General features: G+C 40.6%; 1 protein-coding gene across 1 annotated transcript in view; it reads left to right on the top strand.

Moving 5' to 3' along the window:
• man1a2 (mannosidase, alpha, class 1A, member 2) overlaps positions 1-26,565 on the top strand; it is a 139,823-nt gene that overhangs the window by 81,743 nt on the left and 31,515 nt on the right. Inside the window, exon 6 of the mRNA XM_073473590.1 lies at positions 8,294-8,374. Within this exon, the coding sequence (XP_073329691.1) occupies positions 8,294-8,374 (81 nt within the window). The remainder of the gene's footprint in view (positions 1-8,293; positions 8,375-26,565) is intronic.

Here is a 26,565-nt window from a genome sequence, read left to right on the forward strand (position 1 = left end):
GTAACCTGTTCAGTGTTATGTTGCTAGCTTTAGTGATATTAAATATGAGACGTCGGGTGCAAAAGTCTGTTGGTTTATCTAGTTCTTTGTAAAACTGCAGCATATTTGCCAGTAAAATGTTCAGTTTGAATGATACCCGTTTGGTTATTATTCAAAGCTTCCACTACACAACACTCATTAGCCTTGAGTAACACTTTATCTTCACTTCACCTGGTTCACTGTCACTGTGTGTGTGTCTCTTGTTTCACGGATGATGAAACTCCAACACAGAGAGCAGACGAGAGGACAGAAGCAGCGCAGTGCGACCAGAAATGTGTCTCGTCATAGTTTTTTCTGTTCATTAGCCTATAGGCGCTGTGAAAAAATCCCTAGGCCATGCAGCCAAATTATAGGCTAATGATAAGGAAAACCCTGATCTTCTCATATGCACTCTGGGCCAGTTGCTAGCCAATCCACTTGCCCTGCGTAAGCTTTTAGTTGCCCTGGGTTATGTCGGACTCTGATGTCTCTGTGTCTGAGAATAGGAAGTGTGATTCTTGACGCAAATGTTGTCAGCTGGGTGTGTTAAGAGGTTCTCTGTGGAGCTTTATATAGTTTTAAAATAATATCCATTATGTCTTGTATATCAGGTTACATCAGTCACATCAGGTTAGGGTTTTCCATATGGTTCTTCTGAAATCCTGATATGGAGGTCAGGAGCAGTAGAGTGGAAAATTAAAAGAAGTACGTTTGGGGATGATTCAGAAAAATCTGAAAATAAGATGTTTGTGGGATGGAACAGAGGAAAGTAGATTAGATGTTACTGGCAACTTTGGTCATTTTCTTATTGTCAAACCCTGCAAAATAGTTATGTAATGCATAAAGTAATAAGAATAAACACATTCACCTGACAATGGAAATGAATTTCCTGAATGGAATTCATTAAATAGTGTAAGTAAAAATTTTACGTTTCTCACACAGTGACGTCCAAACCCCTGCAGGAGCAGCCACTGTAATAAAACCTGTGTCTGCAACAAACAATATGAGATTCATGCCTTATGAAGAAGGTGTAGAATTATGAAATATATAACAAATGTAATAACAGTGACAGTAAAATGAGACAATGAGAACAAATTGCAAATGTGTTTGAATTGAGTAATAAGAATCAGAGGCAGGCAAGAAGTGGAGAAGCCCTTTAGTTACACAGGAGGGGAGTGGAGAGAAGAGATTAGAGGGTGGAGAGGGAGGAGGAGAGAGGAGAGGATGAGGCTTGAAGCGCCTGTTAACGAGCAAGAGAAGGAGGGAGGTGTGTTGCCATGTTTTCATTAACAGCTTGGTTTGATGCTCTTATACCTGCATGCATTAGGCAAATGATTCAGGCATTAGCTTTCAGTTACTGTAATGTTCATGAAAGGTTAAGCTAGCTTAGGCTGAATCTGAACAATATATGACCATGGCATTACTCTGGCTTTTACTCAGGCCTTTAACAAAACAGGTAATTCCCTGGCTCATAGGGAGCAATACTTTTCAAGCCTGCAGTGGAACTGGCAGTATCATTGGCAGCAAGAGTGTTAATAAGCTCGGCCCTTATGAAATTCAAAGATTTGTTCAACCTAAAGGGTGCAGCCATACCCAGTCTCCCCAGTCAGAGCTCATAGGCAGAAATAAGGACACGGTCTGCATTTACATTTTGGAGATTAAGGACATCACTCTAAGTCAAGTTTAAAGGGGACCTTATTACACTCATTTCCATCTCTATATTTTTATTCTGGGACACCACTAGAGTAGCTTTGCATGATTCACAGTTAGACAAATCCTTTATTTATCCTTTACTAGCTCTTTACGCAGCCTCTCAGTTCATCCTCTATATATATCCACTTTAGCTCCTGTGTCTTTAGGGCCCCCTCCCTAAAAGCCCACTTTCTTCTGATTGGACAAAGGTACGGAAGCCTGTCGAGAAGCAGCACCAAGCCCCCAGGAAGAGCTCCAGGCTTTGAAGCCAGATGTCATAGTGGCCAAACCGTGTAATTACATCATCACGTGACCCACTGTGGCCCAAAAATACTTTTTTCCATAAGCTTAAATTGTGAAAGAAGCAGATGTAAAATGGTGGAAACATTTTTTGAGCCTTCACAACCCCCACTAAGTGACTCAACAGTACTGTCATAATTTGAGCCATTTAGTCATAATTTGGAAAATCTAGAGCTGCACAGTTGAATTATTTTAGATTCTTTAGCTGGGCGCTAAACTGGAAGTAAGCCTGCTCGGATGGCAGAAGTCTCTAGTGCTCATGCTCTATAGGCCACACAACACGGAAGATCTGGATATTTTCATACAAGGGAAGCAAAGCGCCACTGAGCAGCATTCATAGGAATGAACGGGACTCCGCCTCCAAGGCTGTGTCCAGATATAATGTAACATCCTTGAGCAGCACCCACGGATGAGATAGTGACATGGGCACTGCCCCATCCTCCTTTGTGCTTTACGGCAAAGCAATATGGGGCACTGAATTTTATTTTCTGATTTTGGTGAATCTAGATTATATTCTGTGTTACTCAGCTAGTTAGCATAGTTAACCTTGCAGCTATGTAGCTCATTCAGCAGCTACAGGTAGCGGTCCTATTAGCTAGCTGACCTCTAGCAGAGAGTCAATTGGACTAATGAGTAGCCAACAGCATCTAATGTTACAGTTAACAGCAGTTAGTGGTTACTTTTTAGCAAACAGTAAAGCTATCTACTCATCAGGAAACTCTCACAGAGTTCATGACCAATAACCAATTACAATGAAATGTCATAATGTCGCTGTGAAATAAGAAAAAAAAACAAAAACAGTATTCAGTATAGTTCGGAGTCTGAGCTTTTAGCTCACAGGGTTAGTTTTACCTACATTTACTTCCTTATTTGGAACTCTGGCCACATTTAACATTTAACAACACTTTGTAACAATAAATATGATAGATAATATTGAATAATAAGATTTGTGAACACAGCAGGATTTTTCCAACAAAAACTGATTGGAAAAGAAATGTGACCGTCATACGTACAACCCAGATCATCTAACAAGCTTAAAACTGAGTGAGTGCACTTGCAAAGTTGTTAATAATTATTTTGGGTGCAAACCTAATGTAAATACGTAGATCAAAGTTGAACCAGACCATCACTCACTGCTCACCTTTTGTTCCAACCTGTACGGTTGCATGACCACTTTTTTTTTTTGACCCGACTGACTTCTTTTTAGTGTTGATGACTTGTTTCCACGGCCCAAATGTTACCATGACCAACAGAAACAAAGATCATTGTTTTAATAAACTATGCTTTAAGCAAATTTGGCGTAACCACTGTTGCGAGACATTTCAGCCAGAGTAAAAAGGTGTAAAATCCTCTGTTTATTTGTATGAAGCTGATTCTCGCTAACATTTAATTACTCAATTTTATATAAATGCAATAAAGTGCATGTTGTCTTTGATGTGGTATTTGTGTGCGTGTCAAATAGCTTAAAATCGTAGGCATATGCTTTTCACAAATGTATGCACATTTTCATTGAGTGTGTGTCACACCCTCCCTCCACCACCTCTCAATTCAGCCACCCACCTGCTAGCAACAGCTCCACCACTAATGAATGATTAAATAGCTGCCATGTCAGATTGAGCCAAGTCGTGAGTCATTGTTGGAGTCTCCAGTGTCCTGGTGGGGCCCCCGCACTGCAGCTTGCCCTCAGATGATGGATGTGTCGGCTTGAGGTCTGCATCCACCGCCAGGCTCAAAGATCCACCAAATTAATGGACTCTGTTAACTGACGCTTTAATAACCCTGGTTAAATTGAGGATTTGATCAGAGACGATGCGGCAAAGATGGAGAGATAAATTAATGCTGGCTGTCAAGGAGTACGTTTCAGCCCAGTTTGACTAACAGGATTTAATAATAAAGGAGCAAGAGTTCCTTCTTCCAATTTCTTTATTGCAGTTTGTGTGGTGAAAATGTTGGCACATAAATGTTACATGTGGCACTTCTTTCTGACGTGAGGAAGGCAGAGATGTCTTCCACAGGGCAAAATGTTCTCATAAGTTTTAGAGTTATGCTGCTTACTTTCATGACATTTCTCAGCTTTTATAGTCCTACACGGTGAACGCTGTCATGTCAGGATTAGACGCCCCCTCTCCCATCCCTTATCCGTCACCTTATCCTTTTGCTTAAGGTGAAAGACATTTGACAGTGACTTCCCTGACTCTCTGTGTTTCTCTTACTTGTAGCCTGGAATGACAAGTCACTGCAGTATTAAATATTTCAGCTGAGGTGACTGGATGACATGTTTTTCTATTGTTTGCCTTCAGACTTCAAGGACCATCACCACATTTTCTCATGCTCAAGTGAAAGGTTTGAGTTGAACCTTGTGTTAGGCTTCATAGTTGAACTCACAGATGCACACCGCACACTGAAAAAAAACATGTTATATGTATACAGCAACTTTGACTTATCGCTGCTGATTTCTGGCGATTTGAATAATTGATACGCTACGCTAAATGCACGTTTAGCTCCCCCTCTTAATAAGATGATACGCTTCAACTGATCAGCAAAAGTAGTAACTGCTCTAGGAGTTAGAGGATCAAGACTCAGAGCCACAGCTGACCAGACATTAATCAGAATATTCAACACGGAGTGGAATGTCACTTTTACAGCAGTGACAAGATCCAGTTAAATAAACAATAATCTATGACAGGAAACGGCACAAAAAGAAATGACTCATAAGATGGGTTGACAGATCTCTGTTTGTACTGTTGTTTGGTGGATATTAATAGAGAAAGTATAAAAGGTTGGAAAGTGGAGGTAAGTCTGTCATTAAAAGCTATATCTTATGATGGAAGATAAGAGCAAGAACTGACTGCTGTCCTGTTTCATAGTTTCAGAGCAAAACAAGTCCTTTAAATCAAATCAAATCTTCTATTTTTGTGCTGCTCTCATGCATTACTGCACAACCTATGTGATTCCTCTCCGTCTTATCCTTGTCCACCACAGGCCTTTTTAAATCAGGGCTGTTTTATAGCACTCCTGCTCATTGGGGTCTGACCTCTTAAACTACAATTGTAAATGGGTAGCTAGTGAGGCTGACTGACAGACAGGGAGTTGGATAGATGGATGCTGCCAAACAAAGTTGGCCTTGAGCTTTATGAAAGCTTGCCATCCCTTCATCACTCAGTTCAGCAACACTTCCACTCAGGGCTGCATAATACCCATAACTATAGCAGCCCCTGTTATTTTGTGGCATGCTGTAGCATCATTCTTGAGATTATTGGTTACTTACAAAAACAAACAAGAAACAAACAAAAAAAAAGTTCTCCAAAACACATGAACGATAACTGCCTGACTGCAACACTGACAACCCCGCATCTCCTGCTTTATAACTGGAAGATGGGATAGTTCACTACATTCAACCAGTTCTTGAGCTTTTTAGACCAATAAATACATAAATAAGCAACAAACAGAAGATATCCCGTGCACTGCAGTGCTTTTCTCCTGGGTGCAGTAGATCAAAAGTGCACACCAGGATATGATTGACACTATTTTATTAACAATTACATTAAAACAAGAGGGAGTGAACTATGTGTTTCATGTGTAGCTTCTTCAGATGCGCTCCGTGCTTCATTGCTAGCAGGTGTTTCTTTAAATAATCAGGTGCTGATCAGCGAAGAATCCAACAAGGTCACATTCCCCACTTACAGTCATCATTTCAAAATGACGCATGGAATGATGATTGATGATTATTTGCCCACTATAATATAGTGGGAATTTTTTACTGGGTTCATAATGTAGACAATATGATGGTACTTTTGCTAATGTGCTCAACTGTTTCAATTTTAAGAGAAAACTCGTTTGAAGTGGAGACATTTACAAGATAAATGCAAATGTATTTAACTGTATTTACCGTATAACGAATGCATGCAAAGTAAGTATGCAAACAAAAGACAAATAATAAAAGCAAAGGAGGGAAGCCCTTTAGGAAAAAAAGCAAGGGTGGTTGAGGTCTGCACTCTATGACAAAGTGGAAAAATCTAAAGAAGGAAGTAATGTAGGTGGAGATGGAAGCCATCCCTCACCTCACTCCTTTTACAGTCGGTACTCAATGCTCTCTCCTTGCCGGCACAACTGCACACATGGGATCTGAGGGGGGACCCAGCTGCAAGTGACACTGGTAAATTGTCACACGTCATGGCAGTGTGCAAAACCATTTTAACTCAAGGTCGATTGTAGGAGCTGCTTGCTTTTTTTTTTTTTTTTTCCTTTTGCTGACGCTAGAATGAAAGGCAGAAAAAGTGACCAGTTTGTAAAGATGTGAGTAGAGCAGTCCCCTTTGTTTCAGGAGGGAGTCGAACCTGTTTCGTCCAAGATGCCAAAATCCAACTTTTACTACATATGGCTCGCGGACCATGAAGATAAGAGGATCGATGTGAATAGAAGCTCAAATTTCCACACATGATCCACACCGCTCTCTGCCCAGACTTAATGCTGTTGTCCCCAGGAGATAAGAAAAACATTCTGGTGGAAATTATAGTCCTGTGGGAGGAGGGATGCCAAGAAGACTGGCAGTTCCCCATATAGATTTATTGCAAAGGCTTCCTAGCAACATAATATGAAGTGATGACAGCTATAGACGCTGTCAGATAGGGCAACAGGCAGAGATTGGATGGAGTAGGTTACTGAAGGATAGCCGGAAGCTGAGGGCAAATGTGATTTGGCCACCACCGCTGATCCAAAACTGAAGGATGGTTACGGTTGAGGATCGAACCAATTTATGACCGCTGTCTGCAGAAACCTGTCCCTGAGACTACCTTTACCTCATCCGGTCACAGCGGAGCAATCAGTGTGTAACCCCCCACCATCATGATCATCTTTTATCCAACCTAGCAGACAGTTGAACATGTTTAAAATTCAGACATTGTTCCTGTTCTCCTCTGCTAGTTCTTTCTCTCTGTATCCCCTCTGGAGTGCATTCATTTTAAATGGAGGTAATTCAGGCTGCCCTTTAGAGAGGTGTGCAGGTAAAGTCCTCATCTCTTGTATGTTTTTATTTCCTCTGTGAAAATATCAGAACAAGGTCACATTGTAATTTGCAAGTACCTCTCGGCATTTAAATGCACTGGGCTGCAAGGTGTTGTTGTTGTCATGTTGCCATGGCATCAAGGAATTTGTCAGTTATAGAGAAATGTACTAATTTCACATGAACTACTTCACAGTGATAGGCTGAAGTACTCCAAGACTGCTGTGGTCCCTGAGAAAGCTGCAGGACTAGCAGGAGGGTGATTTTTTCCTTTGGGTAGACTCTGTCGAGATTTAGCCCCCATCAAGCCGTGCTTTGTAAACAAGGAAATCAGGTTGAACACCAACATACTCTCTCCCCTCCCTCATAGAACCGTAAGTTGCAAAATAATAGCAGTGACAGCTGTGGGCTTAATTAGTGTGAGAAATATGCATAAACCTTGTGTGGAGTGTTTATCCACACATAGTTGACTTGTAGTAAATGTCTGGCTTTAATTTCAACTTCTTTAGTTCTTTGGAGCTTTGAAGGTCTCCAGTGGCAATTTTGTGCAGTTCCACATCCATCTGTCGGCCATTACAGAATTGTCGATCAACACCAGTGACAGTAACTGTCCGTTACAGAGCATTCATCCATTGGCCTACTCTGTCACATTTTCAGCTGCACAGTGATGGAGACCATGCCACAAGTGTATATCAGCATTAAAGTCCTATCAGAAAGTCATGTTGGCATGTGTTGCAGTCTGCTCTTGTGTCAGAAGTCACTTCCGATATGACAGATGAACCCTGTTGTTTGCCTGAACAGGTAGACCATTGTTCTTAAAGAGATCAGGAGGTATGGAGGGAGCATTAGATGTTGCTTGTAGTCATCATCTTTATTTCATATTTAATGGAGAGACAGTCAAGGAACCCGAGTTATAAAAAATAACCTGCAAAGGTGTGTGAATAGTTACCTCTTATTAGCTTATTTCTTTCGGATAGCCTGTCTCTCCCTTCTATAAATGTGTGTTTCATACTTTGTTTGAAGGTTTTGCAAACCAGTTGATACAAACACCGTTGTAGAAAAAGAGATTTAATGAAACACAATTTGTAGTGGTAGTATAGAAACCCCTTACAGAGCAGAAAAACTAAACTCACTAAACAACTAAAGATGACTGACAGTTACACAAATGAGATCAAAACTTCCCGTGAATGAGAATGGTAGAAACCAGTCAACAGATTGTCAAGTCAAATAAATTGTTCATGATATCTAATGTTTGTTTTTTGTGCTCTCTTGTTTTCCCAGAATGCCGAGGTGTCTGTGTTTGAAGTCAACATTCGTTTCATAGGAGGACTGCTGGCTGCCTACTACCTCTCTGGACAGGAAGTAAGTGCTCACCTGAGATTGTGAATGAGAAGTGTCTGTAATTGGCAGGAACTTGATTAACCTCATTTATAAATCCTGAACTGCCGAGAGAAGGGATGAGGGGTCGGATTGAGGAAGCACAGAGAGTGATTGCTTTTACCGCATTTCCACCAAAATTAGCGGGTCTACACAGGTTTTTTAAATGCTGGTTCACCCACAAAAATCGCCTATTGACTCATTTCCCACTTCCTGCAGGCAAAGCAGTCCGTCTGTGAATTTTATCTGATGCGCTACGTTGTATGTCACTGACGTCACATTTCACGTCACGAATGCGCTGGTAACGGTTGTAACAGAAGAGAAAACTATAGACCCATTGTGAAAGAAGCATTTGTAAAACTGTGGCTAAATTCTTTGAAGCGTCACAACCCCCGCGAAATGACTCTTTTCTCTGTCAGAATTTGAGCCATTCGTTCCAATAACATTTGTAAAGTCTAAAAGAACCGCACGATTAAATTGTTTCATCCCCCTTCAAGTTAGCCGGGCGCTAAACCCAGGTATTTTCACTGCCAGGAAGTCAAGCTTTTTGGCTTCAAAACACCACTGAGCAGCTTTCATAGGTATGAACAGGGCTCCACCTCCAACACTGTGTCCATTAATAAAACGTCCTTGAATAGACCGCATCCCAAATTCCTTCTTTATTTACGCGGCACCACCGAATGTTGATAACGCGTCATCACTTTGCGCGGTGAAATTTATCGTGTTCACCCAGGTCTTGCTTTTAGATCAAAGCCGAGCCGAGGTGATACAAACCTGTGTCTACTGCAGGGTTTATTGACCCGGGTGTAAATGCAGAGTTTACTCTTTCCCATTGCACACAAAAGCCTGATCTTAGTGGATTTAAGTGGGATTTTTGACCAGTGGAAAAGTGGTATTTGTGTTTTAATGACCTGAACAGTTTGGGTAGAAGACAGAAGGGACACTAAAAGAATAGAAGCGTCGTTCTTCTACCTCTTTTCTTATCTTCTCCACTTCTCTCCACCTCCTCTCATCCATCCTGTCCTTGAATCCACTTGAATCCAGCCATGTATCTTTTTCCGTTCTATTTCCTTCTCCCTGTCCATCCCATCCACCCCAGCTTTCATACTCAGCCAGGCAGCGCTCTCACTGTAATGGGAACAAATACATTAAATATGTGTTCAGTTCAACGCCCACATCCACTGTGCTCTTTGTTATAATGTTTTTTTGCAAGTACTGGCCAACATATTGCTGAGGAAACCTTTTTTTTATAGCCAGACATTTTACTTAAAACCCTGTCTGAAAACGTCTGATCCATTTCCTATTCTTTGCTTCTTTATTCTTCGTACCACAGCTGTCAAAAATTCACCCGGAAACTACTGAAACAATGCAGAGTTGTATCGGGTGAGCTGAACTGACTGTACCTGTGTGGGGGAGGAAGTAATATATTTGTAAGTAAGGTGTATTGAAGAGATAACAGTGATGAGTCTATAAAAACAAGTGTCCGTAAAAGTAGGAAAAAACATGCACATAACAAGCTAAATCAGTTAAAGATGATGTAATCGCCTCCAAAAAAAAGTTTGACTTCCTCCCACGAATAACACCCCAACACTGGAAATATCTATCAGACTTTGCCTGACCACAGGGAACGACACAGCGATTGTGCGCTGGCTTTTTTAAACGGATGAATGAGGATTTTGTTAAATCACTCTGAATAACATCAGCTAAAGTGCCTTCCAAGCAAAACTTAATGTCACTCTTATTCTACAACTCTTTTCCTCCTATCCTCCTTGCTCGATTCCACCTCCTCCCCAAAAATCAAACTCAGCCATTCATCAGAGCCCACTCGAGCGATAATAGAAGCAGTGGGTGGTGGGAAAGGAGGGAGATGGAGCATGAGAGGGCTCCGAGGAGAGACAGTGATGGAGGGAACAGAGGAGAGGGTGGAGGAACAACTGCGGCGGGACAGCGAGGATGAGTGGAGGGTGTGTGAAGGTGATGGGTACAGATAAAGAGATGGGAGTGGAGAATGAGGATGATGAATGGCCGAGGGGGGAGAAAAGCAAGTGAGAGCCATTCTTCACTCTCATTGGACATGTCCTTGAGCAAGGCACTTAACCCCTCAACTGCTCCTGTCAACCAGCAGCGGGATGAATGGTTGTTACTGGGCAGCTCCCCGGGGGAATTTGTGTGTAACTGCGTGAATACGAGACAGTGCCCACTCCCCGCAGAGATCGAGGTTATAAAGAAAGTAAAGAGAAGGAGAAACCATGTGAGAGACTGAAGGGTGAGGAAGTGAGGGGTGAGGGTGATGTTTTCAGAGTTGATCAACGTCTTTCCCAGTTGGATGGTGACACGTTGTTGGGGATGAAGCCATGTTTGTCGGAGGCAGGGACTGAGTTGTAAAGGGAGGGTGAGATATTGGTTTGAGGAAAGAGGGGAGGGAGTGGTAGGGAGAGACAAGAAGAGTAGAAGCAGGGCTAAATTAAGACTTTATAATTTAAGATGACTGAAAGAGAACAGGAGACGGGGAAGGAGATGAGACAGACAACTTGAAAAGGAAATAAACACTGAAGAGAGACGCGAAACAAGTTAAAAGAGGAAGCAAGATTGAAAGATACAAAAACATAATGAAACAGATGTGAATAGATGGGATGCTGGCTAAAAGTAGAAAGTGAACAATGACAGCCACCACAAGAGAACAAAAAGTGAGCGAGCTAAAAAAAAAAAAAAAAGCCTTGAGGGATTGTACTGTAGCCCCCAATAATATTAGAATTTCCTGAACATATAAAAACGCCCGAAGATATAAAGAAATGTGCACTTGATTGAAAATGTCTTGAAACACAGTAATGTAATAACTTCACAAATAACATAATTCCACTTTTATCGATAATGTAATTTGGATTTTAAATTGACTTTGAAATGAAGAAGAAAATTGACCTCAGTTATGGCAAGTACATTTAAAAGTTGACACTTTCTGATTTGTAGTTATATAATAATAACAACAACAACAACAACAATAATAATAACCAGAGTTACAAGGTGCTGCACAACACAAAGATGGATGAATATAGTAAAAACAGGAAATAACTAAATTCACTAAAAACAATAGAAACTACACTTCAAGGCAGCACAGAAATCAAACAATACAAACTTCACAGAGGGCAAATACACTTTAGCTTCATAAACTGTCAACTGACTGTGTCTCTAAGGATAGTGGGAGGCTGTTTCTACAGGGTGGTAGCCACAGCTGCCAAAGCTTGTCACCTTTTGGTGCAGCCTAGATTTCAGGGCAGCCAAAAGGCCTTGGTCCATAGACCTCAGTGATAACAATGTTACTACTGTATCAGTCAGGGCATTTACATTATTGCTCATGTTGTTACATATTGGGTTTTATTACATTTTTGTACATTTTCAAGTGCTAATTGTATTACATTTTTCGGAAATCATAATATTATTGGGTGCTTCATGGATGGAAAGACTAATGAAGCCACTTTACATATTTGTTACTTCATCCTCAGCCGAAACTATTAGATAATTAGGCGTAACAACAGTGACTGGAGAATTCTCAAGTGATAGCTCTCAAATCTGAACTTTAATGAATTGAGTTATTTTCACCTGCTTCTGTAAAACATGTCTCTGCTGTTAGACCTCTCATCCACATTTTTCATGTACTTTAAATATTTAAATATTTTAAATAGCAATTGTTTTTCATTATCATCAAACAGTTTATCATCAAATTTGTTGATTAGTTGAACCAGAATAACAATCAGAGTAAGTAATTACTAGTCAGAATTGTGATTTGTTGTGCTGGAGAGGGCGTCTGTCTCCTATAGTGCATTAAAATGATCCTGGAGTGACCCACACCGGCTCCTCTTCCCAGAGTTAGTCTGCCAATTTCACTACTGGCCTCTTTATTCATACTTCTGTGCTCCCTCTGTGCTTAATTACCTTTTGAAATGGAATAAAATAAAGTTGAGTCACTAAATTGCCACAGTATTCTTCATCAAACATCAAAGTGAACTGGGAAATGGAAGTTTTGAATGTAGGACCACTTTGGGTAAGTGTTATCAGATTTCCCTGTTGGTTCAGAGTTGAATAACAAAGACAGGCTCTTTATGGAGACTTAGATAAATAATGGAGGCTATGCAGCAGCAAAAAAAAAAAAAAAGTTTTTAAATGCATTAAAAAGGTTGATGGGCTCCTGTCAGGTTAGGCTCAAATTTGCTCTTGAAGAAGAAAGCTGCTGTAAATGACAAAACAATGGAAGCGATGGAAGATATTGATTTTGGGTAGACAAGAAAGTCGAGTCAAAGTCAAGGACAACCTCACTGAATGAGAATTAGAAGTCAGTGAATGTCTTTTGCTGTCTGTCGATCGTCATCAACACAGTGGAAATAGAGAAATAAGGAGAGATCAATGAACACGAGAGAGATGACTCAGGCAAACTGAATAAAAGAGAAACAGCAGGAGAACGATTTAAGACCAAATACAGGAGAAAGTACATACTGGTGCTTGCAGTGTCATGCAGTTGGGACACACTACTCGTTATTACATCGTGCCATGAACTTTGACCCTCCACTTTGCTTTGTGCAGCAATATTATATTAATGTATTAATTATACACATGAGTTGCAAAAAATATGTAGTGCAAATATGCACTGTCACCTGTCTGCGCTGGTTAAACCTCTGGTTGTCTGTCGCTGTGACGTGTCTTCAGCTGCAGAGGATTGTGGGTCAGAATAACCAAAAAAGCATGCTGGCTTGCTTACTGCCAAATGTGAACCGCTTCATTAGGACATCCTGGTATTTTTGGCATACTGCATATGTATTGGGACTAAAAAATCTTTGTCTGGCTGACTAAATGGTATGGCAGTATGGGTATTGGACTGCAGCCACAGACTCAACAACAGATAAACATGGAAGAAGGAAGAGAAAGAGGCTCTTAAGTTAAGAGTTGGAAATCAGCATTCTGGAGGAGGAGGTGTTGGTCTGAGAGTCGAAACAAAGCAGCAGTGATGGATTGTGTTTACTCCTCTGTCTGTCCCCAGCTTTATACTTTTGTCTCTCCTTCTGTTTCTACCTCTCTCTAACGTCCTCACCACCTTCTCCCTCTCTTTTTACGCTCTGTCTTCTGTTTTGCTCTCCTGGCCACCTGTCTGCACTGATCTAATAGGATCATCACCTGTTTTCTCTCATCTCTGTGCTGCTAATGCTCTTCTGTTCGACTTTTCTCTCTGTCTTTTTCTTACGATTATCTGTCCTTATGTTCCTCCAACCTGATTTGTTCATCTCGTCCTGTCCTTATGTTTCTCAGCTCTCCTCTCCTCATCCCTCTTTTCTCCCCTTTTCTTCACTGAGCTTTTTCCTTTGTCTACTTGTATTATATTTCTATTCTGCTTTCTCCTCATTCTATTCCCTATTGTCATATGTCCTTTGTAGTCATTTTCTTCTCCTTCTCTGTCTTCTCCTTGCCATCCTTCCTTTTTACTGTCATCCTTTCTCTACTTTCCTCTCTCTACTCCTTTATCTCTGAGGCTTTTTAGATTTCCGCCTATGTTCCTGACTTGGTTCTTTGCTCCATCTCCTCCTCCAATTTCTGTCTTTTGTCCTCCTCACTCCACACATTTTATATCTCACTTTCTCTTCTAAATGCTGCAATAAGTTTTTATCCTGCTCCTTTCTAAAATTCACTCTTCTGCCCAACTTTTTCTTTTACCTCCTGCTTTCATCTGTTCTCCTTTCACTTCCTCTCCACTTTCCTCCACCTATGTTCTTCACTACACTTGTCCCTCTTTCCTCTTTTACTTTATCTCATCAGTCCAGTACATCCATGCTCCCACAATTATTAATCCTTTTACCTTCTTTAATCTTAAAAACAGTAAATGGCTTTCCTCCCCCCTCCACTCTCTATTTCCAGCTTCTCCTCTCATCTCACTGATCTCCTCCTCTGCTCTCCCCTTCTTCCTTGAGACCTCTATCACTGTTTCTCCTTTTCCCTTCTGTCCACTTGTATGTATCTCACCAATCTGGTCTTCTACACCAACTAGAGTTGAGTTAGAGCTGGTTGATTATTTGAGACAAATACTGCTCTATGTCTACTCAGTAAAACAAATGATAAATGCCTTGTAGAAAAATGTTCGGCTTCTGAAAAAACTCTGTGACTCACTGTCCACAATTCACATGTCTTTGTAAAGTACTTAAGTACCTTTGGAGGGGCCCGACCCCTAGGTTGGGAACCACTGGATGAAACTACTAATAGTATATAAAGTAATTACAGCTACAACAGAATTGATGCAATACTAATAATCTAATGATACATTATCTACTAATGTATCAGTCACAGGGCCAATTTTCAATATATTTCATTTTTAGTTTTGTCAATTGTTTTGTTTATTGGTAAAATACTGGTTTCTAATGGTTTCTTTCTAATAAACCTTGCATTGGGTTGGTCACTCGGTTCATTCTCTGGTGCTTTGTTCCCACCCCGCCTGTTTGAATTATGTTGTATTGATAAGGAGTTACCACAAACTAAGACTGTTTAGTTGTGCTATTTTACAATTAATATATAGTCAATGTAAGTTAAAGTGTGTTGCTGATGTAACCAGTTAGAACTTGAAGTGGCGATGAGGTCTTAAAATGAATGGAAAGGGTCTTAAAAAAGGTCTTAAAAGGTATTAAATTTAACTTCATGATTCCTGCATTTTCCCTGCTTTGGATAATTCACATGCACTTGGAGAGTTTAGGGTCATGTTTTCTGCTCCTATGTTTGTAGGATTTTGTGATTTTTGCGTGTCTTTAACTACAACCTTGTTCTAGGAAGCCTTCCAATTACTTTCATAGCAGGGGGAACAACAGGAGAGCTCAGGATAATGTTCATCTACTGTGATGAACAAATCTATAAAGTCATCAGCTTCTTACACTGGCAGGTGAAAAAACTTGACAAGAGTGAAAAACAGCCGCAGCGCGACAAAACTGTTTTAATCAAACACAATGTTTTGTCCGAATTGTTTTTGCTTCTTGCTGCTATTTTAGTGTGTGGAGTTTTTTTCTCTCTTCTTCTGAGAGTTTGTTCTGCCAGTACCTGCACCTCATTAGCAGACCGTTGTGTTTAGCTTCCTTTTATAAGTCCAAAAACTGTAGTCACAGTATCCCCACAATTGGTTGGTGTTACCTTTCCAACCTGACACATTGTTCCCTTGTTGTTACACCAAATGTGATGGTAAAGCTCAGAGGACTGTGGGTTGCAGCAGAGTATGCAGAGTACAGGCAGCTATGCTGGACACCAATGTCAGTTAAGTGGATTATATAGTACATTGTGGTGCTAGAGGAACAGTGGTACAGAAGTCTCCCTCTCTCTATTTGTGCTGCATTTGTCTCCATTGCTACTACAGGCAATGTCTTACTCACGTCAGCCAATTTAGTAGATGGAACTTAACTGTTAACCAACTGAGAACTACGATAGCAATACTTGTAACATCTTACAGGGACAGGACAATATTTAGAAAATATGCTTTTTTAACGTCAGACCAGCAGTTACATGAGAAGTTAGATAATCACTTTAATTTCTGTGAAGGTCATACAGGAATACAGGCGGTCCTGCAAATGTTTAGTTTAGCAGGCGGGCAATCTGACCAAGAAACAATATTACCTTCTTAATCACAATCATGATCTAAATTGCCACTGAAATTGCAATCTTCTTTTATTAGTTTTGAAAAGTCCTGTAGACTATAGCTGGACTTGAAACATGCCTATACATGTCTCCATTTGCACCATTGAAACACAATATTACATTAAAGAAAGTTCAAGCTCATCCTCCGCCATATTGCGTGCTGTAACTCACAATGCATCATTTACAACAAGGCGCTCAAGGAAGTGCTGCCTGAAGTAATTTGTCATCAGCATGGCCATCTAGTTGGATTCATCGTTCTAGTGGTTTGTTGAAGTGGCGCAGATCTGATGGTCAGTGAGGTTATGCGAAAGAAACAGAAGTGGAAGCAGAAGAGGATATTTAATACCAAAATATCTTTGTAGATTGTGGACACCTTCAAGATTGATCCTGATTTAAACGTCATGTAACCCAAACCTCGCTAGTGTAGCACAAAACTGGAAGCAACTTTGTTTTTATTCAAGATGAAACTGTACACATTACAACTCCAAAGATTGTTTGTTTACAGACTGCACTGTACTTTCCATGTTAAAATGTTTGGAAACAGAAAATTAGACATAGTATTTTGACAGCTGTTATCTTCAACACCAAAACTATTTCTTTACCGAAACCTGTTGAGACTAGGAGTTCTTATAATCCTTTGTTACCTATTGCAGTTGCAAACTTTGAACACTTGGTATTGAAATCTTAACAGCACGCAGGTGACTCTTATACAAAACGTTCATAGTTTATTCCACAAAGGAGAAGCTGCCTACAGGAACGTCTCCTTACCAGGCTCTGTATGAGCCCTTAGTACAGACAGGAGCAGGGAGGCTAAGCATGGCAGCAAACAACACATCTTAAAGTCGACATCATTCACTTGACATGGCATGGTGTGGCATTCATATAGAGCAGAGGTTCCCAAACACTGGACCAAGGGCCGGTACTGGGCCTTGTGGTGTTCAGTACCGATTTGTGAAAACCCAGGAACTAAGGGGGGTGTTGTATTTGCCATTTATGTGCTGCATTGTGTTTTATTATGTATTTTCCTGGATATGACAACCTTTGTATTACATATCACAAGGAAAATAATTTACATTACATTACATAACATTAAAAGATTTTATTTACGTAACTGTGTAAATATGACAATGAAAACATTTTACTGTTTACGTCCTGTATGGGTCAACGGTGCGCTGGTAAGAAAGTGGAACCAGCAAATCTCTACAATCAGTGACACTGGCATTGTTTTATGATAAAGGCTCTTGTTTTTAATGTATTTCCTACTTGACAAAATGAGCTTCCCTACTTTTAACTATATTTCTAAATGTAGTATGCCATCATGATAGATATTTACTACCTAAAAGAATGACCAACCCTACTTTTAACTACATTTATAGAGGCAATAGATAATGCTAGATAATTATTTAAATGAGCTTTCCTACTATAAACCATATTTCTAAAGTAGTAGTCCATCCTGACAGTTTTTTAGTGGGTAGTAGAACATTCTGATACTTTTTCCCTCCAGCCCTAAACTACTTCTAAATGTCACAGCTTTGTTGAACTGAGCCGTCCTGAGGGGTTGGCAGACCTTACTTTTTTTGGTTCATTTCACCGTCCGCCTGAACACATTGAAAGTAAGCTTGCGAGGAAAAAATGGGCTTGTGTTGCAAACTTCCTAACTCTTCAGGAAATGATCTCAAGTTTCCCAAATGCCAACATTTCTGTAAAAAATGAGATTATGTGACTGTGCTCACATCATTGATCAGGGAATTTAACCAGCACCACATAATCAAGGATTTGCTGCATTAACGTGTTCTCAAAGCCTTTCTCTGCTGATGTGGAAGGAATACAGGAGGATGTGCAGTTGGAGGTTATTGAAATGCAATGAGATAATACTTACTAGCTCTGTCAGGATTCTACGGGCATTCAGAAAAGTCCAGATTTCCCAAGATGAAGAGCCATGCCAAAAATATTTTGCTGTACTTACATATAATATACACGTGAGCAAACATTTTCTCTCATGAAACTTAACAAGAGCAGACTGGGGACCTCTGTGATGTACTTTGATTGACTTACACCTGACCTGACAGGAGTTTGTCATTTCAAGGTGCAGCGTCACTGTGCTGTTTACTGGAGAAAGACATTTAGAAGTGATGTAATTGTTTTTACTTCAAGTGTACAGCACAATATGCTTAAACTTGCTCATTAATACGGTCTCTTAAATTAGGTTTATCACTCAGGACTATATTCTTTTTTCTCCGTATGGCCCCAAGTTTGGACAACCCAGGTTTAAAGTTTTTCTTTTTCTGACTAACACACAATATGCATGTGATGAGGAAGGAAACATTTTGTCCTTGTTCCTTCAAACAAACAAAGGAGAGGGACTGAAAGACGGGATGATTTTAAAAACAGCAGATAGCACAAAGTAGGGAGAGGGTCAGGGGAACAAGCCGAGCCCTGTAATGTAGGATAATGAGATGAGAACGTCTAAAAGAAAAGCTGAAGACTCTGCAGGCATAAATACTACACTACGAGCCCCCTGTGAACGCAACGAGAAGGGATGGAAGGAGATAAAGAGATGGAGAATGACAGAAATGGAACAGCAAATGAAGGGAAGGAGGAAGAGAGACGGTGGGACAGAGATAATGATAGTGATAGAAGCAAAACCAGAGAGGAAGGGGGAAAATTAGAGGGAGAGCGGGTAGAACAGAGGGAGGGAGGAGGACAGATGAAGAGAAAAAGTTAGTTTGGGAAGGACAAGATGCAAAACAGAGAAAAGGAAGGCAAAGAGACAGAGGTTAAGAGAGAGGCATGACGACAGAAGATAAATGGTGAAACAAAAAGTGTTTTGAGGAATGGCAAGAAAATAACAAGTGTGTTTACATGCCTTTTGTCTTTGCCACCAAGGATCCATTTGAAGCCTGCCTCCGAAAACATCCTGTGTTTTTCTCTCAAGCCTTTCCTCAGATTCCTGTCACTCTTGCTCCTTCACCCTCTCGATTCTCTCCATGTATCTCTTTCATTACCCCACACATTACCTTTCTTCCTCTCACTCTCTGTCCGTCTGCACTGTGATGGAGCTTTAGCTGCCTGCTGTCCAGGGATCGGTGACTGCAGACTGCAGTATATACACACGCCAGACGTCTGTTTGATCTCGCCAGGGAGCATTTGATTCCCTCTCATTTTTTGTCAAACATTCAACCCGTCAAACAAATTCAGGGCATCATACTCCGTCTGACTGACTGCCATTACACCACTGCCCAGCAGGAAGGCAGAGAGACACACGAGGGAAAAAAGGAGTGGGACTGGCTAGCTTTGTGATCACTATGAATGAGCTGGCTTATTGATCCTAAATGTCACTCTACACTGAGGTGCAGCGCAAAAATTTCAAGACCGTGTACTTGTAAGGAAGGGGACATGTTTTCTCTGGGGAAAAAAGTCAAAGAGATGTAGAATAAGTATAACATTGTCGCAACAACAACAACCAAACAGCAATTTTGGGCCTTTCACTCCAGACCGGGCAGTTAGAGGGTTAGAGTCAATGATGCACATGGTAAAATTAGAAAGAGGAAGTCTGTTAATGTTCAGGAAAAGAAGGGCCTCTGCATTGCTCAGCCTTATTGAGTATAATAAGAGTTGTCTTCATCAAAACCTGCCATTTTCAGTGCATATGTTTCCAGCTCGAAGGTTGGTCTAGTTTCCTGTAATGACTTTGACATTGAACGCCAACACACAGATATCGGGAAGGGAAGGAGAATGACGTCTGAAAAAGGCAGTCAGTGACAGAGATTGTTCAAAAGGTGAAGTGATAATGTAAATACAATATGTAAGTCATGAGACAGCCATCCTTAATGTTGATACGTTCTTGCCAGTAAGAGAGCAGCCCATATTGAGGCCACGCCAGTTGTTTCTAGCAGCAGCCGTCTAGCTTCCCTTGGGAGTCCTTTTCCCTTTTGGCAGATATTGCTGTGATGACATGCTCAGTAACTAGCTGCTGCTGTGCCAGCAGGCAGCCACACACACACACACTTAGAGAACGAAGAAGACCAAGATGGTGTAACAAACAGGAAAGAAATTTTAATTTCTTCACTGCTTTATGAATTCCACTTTGCAAACAAATGACTTGTCATGCCCATCCAAACCTTACTTACTTCCTTACTCAAAATGTAATAATTTGATTCAACCGCATAGAAAAAGTACAAAGTCACACAGGGAGGAGAGTTGGAAGGACACAGAGGTTAAAAGATAGTGCAAATGAGATTAAGTCAGAGAGGTGTGAAGAAGAGAGAGAAATGGATGCAGGGAGGAAAGAGGACAGAAAAAGAGTGAGAGATTTTTGTAACAGAGATGACAAGCAGAAAGATGTGGGGAAATGGACCATGCACTGAACACAGGAAAAGAGAGAGGAGAGAGGCTAAGAGAATTAAATTAATGAGGGAAGGAAGAGGATAATGCAGAGTGGGAAATGAAGGAAGTGATATCTCCTTATGAATTAATAGTGAAGTTGAACCAAATGCAGATGTGTACAGTCGTAGTTCATGTTAAAGTCCTGCTTTTCAATTGCTCAAGAATTACCTGAGCACTTGGTCTTCATCCTCAAGACTGTGCACTGATGATGAAGCATGACAGAATTACTCAGATAAACTTCAACTTCACATACAATTGCAAGAATACTAGACAACCTCCATTTTACTTTTGTGGATATCCCACATTTTAATTTCACAATGTTTTCATGCTCGGAGAATAACTCCGTTCTGTTCTATTTTCAGTTGTCCTTAGGGGAAAAGATGTTAACATTCAAGAAAGGAAAGTCTAGACGACCAATGCCAAATGCAGAAGAGGCAATATAAAAACATCAGGTGGGACTTCCCCAGTAGATGCTGAGGGCAGAATAGCACATCACTCATATCCTTTTCAAGGCCTCACAAGTGCATTTGCATTAATGCTCAATGCAAATATCTGACAGCAGTCACAAACGGTGTGAGGGCAACAAATGAAGCAATCCTGGAGTTAATTTGACGATGGTCTTTGGGTTTCCTTCATAGCAGCTCATCTTTGTGTCTCCTGCCTTTGATGCGTGCTGAACAGTGTGAACAAATGGATCGGCTGATGGTGAAGTGGCATGACAAAGTATGGAAATGACATACTGTAACCACACACACACACAGACACACACACACACACACAACGGGTGACTTAATCCTGTCTCTCCTGCTGGCCCTCGGGGCCCTTCTTACCAAGCAGGCACATTCAGCACATTTCACAGTCTACCCCTTAATCCATTTAGGAGGCTCCATTACATGTCAACAGTGGCCCACTGCTTACACCAGAGACTGTGTGTGTCTGGTATGTACAGTTGTACAGTACAGTGTGTGTGTGTGCGTGTGTGCCTGCGTGCGTGCTTGCGTGCCTGTGTGTGTGTGTGTGTGTGTGTGTGTGTGTGTGTGTGTATATATATATATGCAGTGTCTTGTATGTATTAGCAGATTCTTCATAGCAGTGTTAAAAATGCTGATCTTATTAAGTCATTTAGTCAAGTACATAGAATTAGTCTTATTTACACATTTGTTCTGGAGACTTATCAGTCAAGATAGACTAAGTCAGTGATTAGAATAATTGATATTACCTGTACTTATTGAAGAGTACAAATTATTTAGTATATACTTATCATTATAGAAAGAGACTCTCTGCTACTTTATACTTCCTCTCCACTACATTTATTTGATACAGTGCTTATAGGCTATTAATTGTGACGTGTTACCAATCAGATATTGTTGTGAGCAGGACATTGTGTAGGAGGATGCTGCATCAGAGTCATAGTAGAACATTTTAAATTAGTTTATTTTGTCAGCAATCTGAGAGAAAAATCACTGATACCGATAATCGGAAAAATTCTGAATTTCGACCCTGATAATCAGCCAGACCGATAATCAGTCTAGTCCTAGTTCAAGGCGTTGTTGCACCAATATATTTATTTTTCATATAGATTTTAAACACACGGCAGGGTGGAGCTGGGATGTTGAACATCAGCACAGAGCAGACAGCAAGCCGAAGACTTTTAAAATCTAATTTAAGAGAGATGATTGGTTAAACCACAGCTTTGATTAAATCTGATGATACAAGGCTGAATACAAGGATGTTGATGCATAAACATAATGAGCCTGTGTTAAAGAGGGTGAACCTGATGGAACTTGAACTTAGGTCCATCACTAATGCTTCAGTCGATGTTGTTGTCAGCAGCTCTCCTACGTCTGCTCCTATCAGCTACACTTACACTTTGATTGCAGGTTTCAATTGGCTACTTGTGTGTTTCACTTCTGTGACTTTCTGTACTTGTACACGCTTTGGTGTTTGTGTTTATGTGGTATCTGTCAGAGCCTGCTCTGCTTTACAGAGATTTCAGTCTCTCTCAGCTGTTCACAGCTTACAAATTATATCCTCATGTGTAATAACTGGATCATTGGCTGAGTTTAGGATGTGTTTGAGTGGCGGATTACAGCTCTCCCTGTCCCTGGGACGTAACATCGACGCACCATTTGGCAGACGATTTCATCCAAAGCTCCTTACAGGACCACTGCTCGCATTTTTAGCATGGCTGGTCCCAGTAGGAGTCAACCCTCTCACCCAGGCAGTGTTAACGTCATTCTCTACCATGAGGGACACAAAACCAGCCTGTGCCCCCCCCCCCTACCCTCCTCATTCCTCCTGCCATACTCCAAATCTGCTGTCTGGGAATTTGGCCCATCGAAACAAACAACCGAGTGGCCCCGGGCCACCACTAATCCTGAATGAGTGGGAGAATTCAGAAAAGAGTAATAGGAAAAGAGAGATAGAGTGGGCAGAGTGTTGAAAGATGGGGGAGAGAGGACACTACTAATAGGTCAATAAAGGAAACAGAGATACTGTAAGTGGCAACGGGCAGAAGAAAAATGGAGGAAGAAAAGCAGAGAAGAGGAAGGAAGAGAAATGTGTGTTCAGTAGTTCTCTCTGATAGTATGTATATAGTAACAAGGACTCAACAGATACTGCATGCTGAAATTACATTTGCATGTTAAAAACATGAAAAATAAGCTAATAAAATAAGCTGGAGGACAAATTGTGTTGCAGTGACACTGTTAACTCAAACTTACATTCATTTCTGTACTGCAATGTCTTACTCTATCCGCCAACATACTCTATATGCTCATACTGGTATCTGTGATAAGTTGGCTGATAATGTCATCCCAGCATGTTCTTTCATTTTATTTATTCAATTTATTTCTCAGGGACAGTGCATTTTAATGAACATTATTGTAAATATACCAGAATAAACCAAGAGGCTAGTTTTCTACTATAGTCCCTGGCCAGGTTTAAAGTTGGCAACCTAAGATAAAAAAAAATGTCAACCATGTGATGTTTGTGTTTGTGCAATCTCTCAAAAAATGCACACAGTGGCCGAACACTACATAAAAGTATACAGTCTTGTCTTAGTACTCGTGCCTATCTCAGGGAAATGTAATTTTCTTTTTATACCAGGACTGATGCCAAACAAGTTCCCAGATGGAAAAAATCATGTCAAAACAGAAATACAAGAACCTGTCCTCAATTATAGTCAAAAATGGAAAAAAAAAGTTTTTTTTTTTTTTTTGATTAAATCAGAAACTATCTGAACAAAGAATAAAGATTCAAGATTCATTTATTTTATGATTTTACATCAGGATAAAATGAAGAGATGCTCCTCACAAAAGTTAGTTAATACATTCTATAGATGGATTAATAAATAATAAATACTAGAAATAATCTGTATTTATGTTGGAGTGTGGAGGATGAGTTAAGAAGCTGCTCTGTAGTCTGGTGGTACAGCAGCAGATACTTCTGTATCTGTTGTCAGATGGCAGATAGCAGGGTGAACAGACTGTGGCTGGGTGGGTGTTGTCTTTTAGTATCTTTGGGCTCTGTGCAGACATCTCACTCACCAGTGATGTTCTGGTGGTTTTAATCAGCTGCTGTAGAGCCTTCCAGTAAACAAGATTTTAAATCTAACCAGATTGTCTGTTCCATATTGTTCCATACAGAAATAATTATTCATGTTTGATACCCATAGCTATACAGATTACTCATGTCTAATATTGAATGTTATATACATTTAAAGGACATCAAATTGTGATGCACAGCATTCAGTGAGTGCCTATACTTTTGCATAGCATTTAGTTTCTGGAAAAGAATACCACTTCCCAATACCGGTTAGTTGCAAGGGTGGCTGCTTGGTAGACAGTCAGCAGCCACAATGTACGTACATTTTTGTGGTGTAGTTGGCAGCATGCGGTTGCATGTCCTCAGAGTCTGTTCACACCAGATGCTGAACACCAAGTTTGGCTGCACAAGTTAAAACAGGCAGAACACAATTTGTCTCAAGTGTAAAATGCCCCATAGTCATATACATAAAAAAGGAAAATGTACAGGCACTAATTAATCAGACTCTCTATCCTGCTCTCAGCAGGCTTACTTCCTTTGACCACAAACAATACCACTCGTGTTTCTTTAGAGGGCCTGTTTGCTTTTGCATCCCTCCCTGTAGATGGAAGCAGTGGAGAAAGATGATTATCATAAGCTGTAGAGTTTTATCTGTCAAGACGACTGGTTGCGTCCTCTGACAGGTGGTTTGGACCTGGTCCCTGCTTGATGACATCAGCAGCAGGATTGCCAATACAATGCAATGGAGTTTGTTAAGGGCCTCAGTGTGGCCAGCAGACAGGCTACGAATCAATGAAGGGGTTTATGATGAGGGACACACACACACACACACAAATAGTAATAACAAACAGATGCCTTCTTCAAAACTCTACATGCACATTGTCAGTCTGAGGTGAAGACATGAGAGAGGACCAAACGGACTCCACTATTTGTGTTCTGTTCCTATCGATAGCCAGGTAGCTTACCTTAGTAAGGCAGCGGTCTGCAGACATACTGTCTTCTTAAGAAGCTCTAAAGGCAGGCAAGAGATGAAGTAATGAGCAGCCGTGTGCCTATACTGATTATTAAAGTGGATGCTTGGCCTCTACTTTCAGCTGGACGTTGCATTACTGTAAAGGATGACTTGAATATTTTAAAGGTTGCTTAACAATGATAGTCTTGCAAGTGATCATGATTTATTACAGCCCAGCCATAGTCACTCTCCGTCTCTTTGATCCTGTCCAAAGTTCCCCTTCCCATTCATGTGCTTCATTTCCTCCTCATATACAGGCCAATCTATAAATCTGTTGGACTGCATTGTTCTCTCCTACCCTCCTCTTGTCTGTGTCTGGACGTATCCATGTTAAACTCCACAGTTTGACCTCCGAGTCCTCTGTAAGATCTCCCACAGGCTGCTTAAGTATTCTGCAAACACCAGCATGTGTTACTGCTCTCTCTTACTTAGCGAGACAGCAGGAATTTTCCATAGATCTGGTCTCTCTATAAAACTGCTCAGCCCTGACAGATTGTGTTGATGAATCAGCGTCCGTCTGCCCCGTGTTCAAGTGCTTGTCTCTGCTTTGCCTGACTGCTGTCTGCAAGTCGTACAGCTCCAGCTTTTATCTGTCCTTCACAAGTAAAATATACATTATAAATCATATAAAAGGCGAGGGCTGACAGTCTTGAGCCATTTGCTTTTCAGTGTTTTTTCAGGACTTTTCTGACAACTTGGATCAAGTGTAGCTAGCCATGCAATTACACTATGAGGTAGATCACCCAGCATCTTTGATAGCTATCCGGCAGCTGGTGGTAGTATGGTATTTAGAAGGTAGTCAGCTTGAACACTATATTTTTGTTGTTTTGGAAGACTGGAACATAATATATTATTTTCTGCTTTTTATTGTCAGCTCCATGAGTAAATTATGTTTTAGTCTCTGCACCACTTCTGTTAATTGTTAAACCTGGATTATGATTTTCTTCTCCACATGGTCCATGTTTTTGTGTGTGATTGGTGTTTACGTGTCAGCTCTCAGAAAACACAATGCAGCTTTCAATCCTTGTCCTGCTGTGCATGTTTAGTTAACTCTCATTAATGTTTTGCAGTTCATGCTGTGAATAATTGGTTTGTTTAAGTGAATAGATGTGATGACTTTATGAGGCTAATATATTTAACTAAATGTGTCCCTCAAATGAAAATTCAGCTATTGATACCTCTCTGCTCCCTGTGTATGAACTCGGTGGTAATAACTGTCAGTGCTCCAGACTGCGAAAATGTAGTTACATTATGCAACAGTGCAACTGCATTTCATAACTAAGATCGCTAGTTCGACTTGCAGATATGCGAGATGTAGCTTATAAAAGGTCTACGGATACATGTTCAACTAATATTGGACCTGTTCATATGAGTTAGCTGTCACTCTGTTTGTCTCTGTCTCTGAATCCAGTCTGCAATTCACACACTTAACTCATAAAGCAGATAGCTGTATAGCAGACCTGTAACAACTTCATTCTGGCTCTTTGATCATTGTATTAGTAGGCTATTTTCCCATTCATTAGTTATGTGTGTTGTCAAGCACAAACATTTTCATATTTCATTCTCTCATTTTATCTGTTTA

The sequence above is a fragment of the Pagrus major genome, chromosome 9 (genome assembly GCF_040436345.1).
Source record: "Pagrus major chromosome 9, Pma_NU_1.0".
In the NCBI taxonomy this organism is placed as follows: domain Eukaryota; kingdom Metazoa; phylum Chordata; class Actinopteri; order Spariformes; family Sparidae; genus Pagrus; species Pagrus major.